The sequence below is a fragment of the Pollachius pollachius genome (genome assembly GCF_949987615.1).
Source record: "Pollachius pollachius genome assembly, chromosome: 15".
Classification (NCBI taxonomy): Eukaryota; Metazoa; Chordata; class Actinopteri; order Gadiformes; family Gadidae; genus Pollachius; species Pollachius pollachius.
The window spans coordinates 19,717,032-19,723,042 of NC_136948.1; the positions used below are offsets into that span (position 1 = coordinate 19,717,032).

At 44.5% G+C, this 6,011-nt stretch overlaps 1 protein-coding gene across 1 annotated transcript; it reads right to left on the minus strand.

The window, feature by feature from the left end:
- Positions 1-392: 392 nt before the first annotated feature.
- Positions 393-5,788, minus strand: LOC307086731 (uncharacterized protein). Its single transcript, XM_079752039.1, has 13 exons — positions 5,546-5,788; positions 4,857-4,976; positions 4,319-4,438; positions 3,970-4,089; positions 3,548-3,667; positions 3,032-3,240; positions 2,693-2,738; positions 2,469-2,602; positions 2,220-2,351; positions 1,916-2,030; positions 1,514-1,648; positions 1,254-1,379; positions 393-951 (listed from the first exon to the last, which is right to left on the minus strand). The coding sequence occupies exons 1-13, from the start codon at positions 5,745-5,747 to the stop codon at positions 818-820; spliced, it is 1,713 nt and encodes a 570-aa protein (XP_079608165.1). The 5' UTR covers positions 5,748-5,788; the 3' UTR covers positions 393-817.
- Between the last annotated feature and the right edge of the window lie 223 nt (positions 5,789-6,011).

A 6,011-nucleotide genomic window follows, 5' to 3' on the forward strand; every position in this document is an offset into this window, starting at 1 on the left:
TCGATATTAGTGTGGAACTAGAGCACCATTATATCAATTGTGGAATTGTTTGTCCTCCGCAAGCACAACAACATGCAATATATATTATATATAGTACACAACATACAATATATATTATATATAGTACAACTGCCTTTGCTTCAGCGTGTTCAGAAAATGCAGTTTTTAGAAAGCACCTGAAAAGGTTGGGATGTGGTTAGTCTAAAATGATATTTGCATACTATATGTCTTTATACTATAATACTTTATACTTATTTCCCCAAAGCTGCTACTTCATTTAGTGAGGCCATAGCTGTGTTGTGTATCGTTTCCAAAGAATACTGTGCATAAAGTGTTATTTTATTTAAAAATGGTAATCATTTTACAATGCAAAGCTTTAGGTGTAGGGCTTAAGTCGGTTTATTGCAATGTTAAAATTGTTACCACAAATGCAACCTTTCCAAGTGTGTTTGATATGCCACCACTAGTTATCACACCTGTAAAGTGGATCCTTATAACCCATGGTAAAACTGGAACATGTACGCCATATTAGATTAAACTCGACCTTAAGCCCCATGTCTCCGTGCTGATTGAAACCTTGCAGATGACGGAGACATAAGTAAGGTATGCAAAATGGTATACTTAAAAATGTAAAAACGGCTTAAAAAAAACGATATAAATCGTAGAGACACATCAAAATGCATGCAAAATGACTGTGTACTTCGAGATGTAAAAATTGCTAAAAAATATTCAAACTTAAAAAAGAAACGCTACAAATTGGCAGTGAATAAAAAAGGTGTGGACTCCTGCGCCGCGCCGGGGGGATGTGACGCGCGGGTCAGGGCTCCTGAGGGGAGGCGGGAAGGATCCCGGTGAGGCTCAGCAGCTGTCTGGTCTCCTCCGTCCGCTCACTCAGCCGAAGCACCTCCGTCTCCAGCTCGCTGCCCGACAGCACCGCCCTGAAGTCTGCATCTGCAGACGGCTCAGGTCAGCCTCGCTGCACTGCGCTGCCTAGCTTCACCATTTTGTTGTCAAGCTCTTCAGCTTCTATCCAAAGTGACTGATTGTGAATTCAGATACATGATGTCACTCGGGAGGAGCTGGGGTTGGGCGTCTCGCTAGGAGTCCGACCGGTAGACTGTGGTCACAGGGGATCGAACCCAGTATCTATCGCTCGAGAGTGTAAACACCCTAGCCACTACATTATCCTGCCCGCTGACGAAACTATTTCACAAGTACAAACTTATGAATAAAAAATGGCAGGATTAACAAACCTTGAATGAGGTTGCATAGAGCTGTAATGCCAAGGTGCTGGAATTTGAGCTCCTGGTTCTTGAACAAGGAAATGATGATTCCCATCAAGAGGCGGTAGTGCGGTCTCAGTAATCCGACGACTTCCCCTTAAGTCACAGTTCAATGAAAAGCCAAACATTCAGCCATATTGCACGTACCTAAAATTTAAATAACATAAACAGAGGTCTATCATTTTAAGTGGATTTGACGTGTTCCATTTGAGCATAGGTGAATACATTACCATTAATTTGTAATGTGCTTAGGATGGCGATACAGTTGTAGGTCAGCTGAAGATTTCCGTTGGGTCCGGATAATTTTACCAGTATTAAAACTTCTTCCGATGTCATCATTATTGACAAGTGTGACTGAAGTGCCTCTGAACATGCAGGTAGAAAGAAAGAAAGAAAATCAAATCATTCTTAAATCAAGTAATTGCTAGAAGGCTAGCCTTCTAGTTATTACTTAATATGTAATAACTACATATTAAGTAATATGCATGATAATAATCTAGTTATATATAACATATAATTCAACTCATTCAACTTTATGTACTCCCAGCCAGCCAGAATGCTGTGGTGGGTTATGGAACTACGATGTGTGCGGTTCAATTAAACTGCTACTTGGCGGGTCCAAGAGGTCTCACCAAAGGACATCAGGCGATGCAAGCAGGAAGTGAGGCGAATCAGAGCTTCCACGGGGGTCCCCGGGGAGACGAGGGCCTGGAGAAGGCCGGGCAAACACTTGCTTTCCATCAGCGCCTGAGAACAGATTAGAAACCACTTCAATACTTTCAGTTGGGACACAAACGTTTCACAAACAACTCATCCGAACCAAACCTAACGAGTTTGGTAAAAAAAGGGTTTCCTGACAGGATTCGACAGGATTCGACTACTATTTAGTGATCAAATGCTTTAATCCAAAGTGTTCCCCAGTGAAGTGATATCCACCTGTCGGCCCAAGCAGGAGCAGTCCAGAGAGAGGACAGTGGTGCAGCTGTGCAGGATGACATCACAGCTGGATCCGTGGCGCCGGAGCATCGGACCCATCACGTCACACACGCCCTCGCTCACCAGAACCTCCTGAAACACACAATCAGAGCCAAAACCATTTCCCTGGACTGGTTAATGGGTTAAATCAATCTTTTTATAAAGCAAAATCAAGCTTATCGGCAATGGGAAGGTTAAAAATGACATTACGTGGAACGCCGGATGTGTGGCGAGGGCTGACAGCAGTGTGAGGGCCGACTGCACACACTGCAGCACGGGGGAGGACAGCAGCGTCTTCAGGGGCCGAACGCAGTCCAGCTCCAGCAGCTGGTCCTGCACCGCCACTGGGAGGAGTAGGAGGAGATGAGTGGCAGCTCTTTGCTCTGGAATTAGTCATTTTAATCTTAATAATAATCATCAGCATTTATAATTACCACTTCTGCAGAGCATTTCAAGGCATTTACACGCTTGGCATGCATTCTGAAAATGACAACATTGTATGCTGAGCAAGTAGAAAGACATAGACCATACCAAACCCATTTGCTGAAATACGAAAGATTCATACACCACTGATATTTCATAAGTGACAAGTCGTTTAGAATAAAAAAAAATCTGCTAAATAATGGAATTTTTGTACTAAATACTAAATTAAAATCTTGAAACAGGATTACCATAACACCTTTGAGAGTAGGGCTTCAGATGATACACCACAAACTATTTAAAATACATGGAGCGTCATCCAAAGAGACTCGGTGTATGTGTTGCCAATGTACCATGCTGACAGGCGAGGCCATGAGCGTGAGCAGGGCCTTGAGCAGGTAGCGCTCCCCGATGTGCAGCAGGCGGGCGTGGTGCTCGGGGTCCGCCGCCAGGTTGAGCAGGGCGGAGCAGCCGTAGAACTGCACCCTGGAGTCAGAGCACTGCAGCAGCACCACCAGCACCGGCACCGCCCCCGCCCGGCACAGCACCCTCCGAGAGCGCACTGGGGGACACATGATGCATGTGCGATGCCAGTTCATACACTGACATGTGCATTTTGTGTTTAGCTCTTCATTTGATCCTTCTTTGTATGCGTGTGTGATTATGTCATTGTCTCTGATGGATCTGACTAATTATGACTGGACTTTTGCACTGTATCATGGGTATGTTTGAGTCTTTTATGCCCATTTGGGCTGGGCACCTGGTAAGGGTGCAGGACACTTGAATCATTCGATTTATGATTTATGAAAGAAGTGTGCAGTTCAGAATGGCTGCCAGGGTTCCTGAGCAGCATGCGTCGTGCCCCCCACCTGACTGTGTGAGGTTCAACAGCACCCACGCTGCATTCTGCTGGACTTGAGGATCAAAGGACTTGGCTAGAACCAGCAAGGGTATCACTCCCTCCGACACAAGAGCATCACTGTTTGATTCTGTTCAAATAAACAGAAGAATTAAAAAAGAGTTAGCATAGACTAAACACATCACAGGGCCCTGTCTGACTGTCACATGGGGCGCCCAGTCCGCCTCAGTCACATGAGGCGCTCCTCTACAAAGGGTTCAGGGACATTGTACTGACACTTCCACCGTGTAAGCTTTTATTATGCAAGCATTAAAACGGGCTACCATTTCCCACAACCATTGGAGATGTGAATTGTTTAACATGACAGCAGCATGACAGCAACACTCTCTGCAGGGCGTGTTGAAGCTCTTCTGGCGGCCCGGCCTCACTGACCTGAAGAGGCCAGCATGGTGACACACGCACAGGCGTGACAGCGGGCCCCCGGGTCCCCGCCCTGCACCATCTCCAGCAGGGGAGGCAGCACGCCCATCTCAAACACCAGCTCCTCGCACACTTGAACCACATGACACACACACACACACACACACACACACACACACACACACACACACACACACACACACACACACGTTAATCACCATCAACCATCACCATCAATTGGAGGGAGTGGGAGAGGGGGAGAGGGGCGGAGGAAGAAAGAAAAAGTAAAGAAAAAGATTGGACTATTTTTCATACAAAGGTTTTATTTGTGTGAATAGATTTTCTAACACAGCCTTCTCACCGTTCTTCTTTACCAGCAGGTTGACCAAGGAGAGGCAGGTGGTCTTCTGGACATCAGGATGAGGGGAGAAGAGCAAGGACATCAACGGCGCCATGAAGGAGGTTGGCAGGGGAGACTCCACTGTAACACGCGCACGCGCACACACACACACACACACACACACACACACACACACACACACACACACACGATTGGCAAAAGTGAGGCACCACTGGAGCCATGATCAACACAAAGCAAACCATTTCATCTTTTTATTTTTTATCTGGTTGTTCTAGATTCTAGAACAATGCGTTTTGAGGCGTGGTTCCACCAGGTTTAACCACCTGGGAACTGTCATGTAAAACCTGTGTGGCTAGTGTTTGCATAACACCGGTTAGAAGTGTCAGAGAGCATACAACTGGGAACAAAGTCAGTCATACAACCTAATATTTAAATACATCGACCTGTGTCTTGGTCCAAGAGATGTCATGACAGGTGTAGGCCACTATTAAAGCAATGCATCGTACTTTAATGTGGTCTTCGTATTTCTTATACTCACGACGATGGCTCAAGTACAGATAATACAGAGCTGCTGCTTCTTGAAGATCAGCGTAAACCGATGCTGCCAGATCGTTCAATGCCTCGAAGCATTCTTCATTAAGCACAAGGGCATGGTCACCTTAGACAACAAAACAATATCAAAAGTAGGACAAATCAGGTTTCAAACGTGGAGAAACTCCCCATGAACAGATAAGCAAGAGGTGACCCCGACCACTGCAAGACCAAACAATGCAATAATACACAAGCTCTTCTATTTCCCTTCTATTGGCCTATTCAAACATATGATTATTATTTTTTTATAATGTGTATGGCCTATATGGATGGATGGATGGATGGATGGATGGATAAAAGTGTATTAATACCCCAGAGGGGAAATTCCTTTGTTACAACAGCCCAACAGCAGTGGAAGATACAGGATAAGATAGAATACAATAACAATACAAAGTACTAATGAATGCAAAAATAGATGCTAGCTCAATTAACGACAAACAGAACAAACAGGGCAAACAAATCAAACGGTATAAACAATATAAATTGTAAAGTTGCCCGGTAGCAGAACTTCAAAGTATATAAAAGTGTATAAATGCAAATGTAAACAATGTAAATAAGTTAACCTCACTTCACTTCTTTGCTCCGTAATGTTCATCTGTACTGATAGGTTACTGTGAGTGATCAGAACAGTGTTACCTGTCTTCAGGAGCGGTAGGAGCAGGTGGTCGGAGACGCTCCTCTGTCTCCTCCTCGGAGGTGTACGGCTCAGACAGGTGCATTCAGCCAGCTGTGAGAAAAACTCTGCAATCTCATGCGCGATTTCTTTGCAGATATTTCTTAAACGAAGCTTAAATTTGCAAAATAATAACGCACACTTCTCACAAAGCACCGTGCACATGTCTGGATAATGATTGGCGGCTAGCTAGACTAGGCATACTGCTTTACACGCCACACTTGACAAAAGACGCACCTGTTAGGAATGGAGGTCAGGTGACCGCGGTGTGTACACCTGCATTCATTTTGTTTTGCTCGTAGTTGTGAAATTAACTCGCAGGCGATAAGTTAATGATCTTTAATTCCAGAAATAAATAACGTATATATTAACATATTTTTTTTGAAAATAACCATTCCATTAGGATTAACAACATATTTTATGTGACGT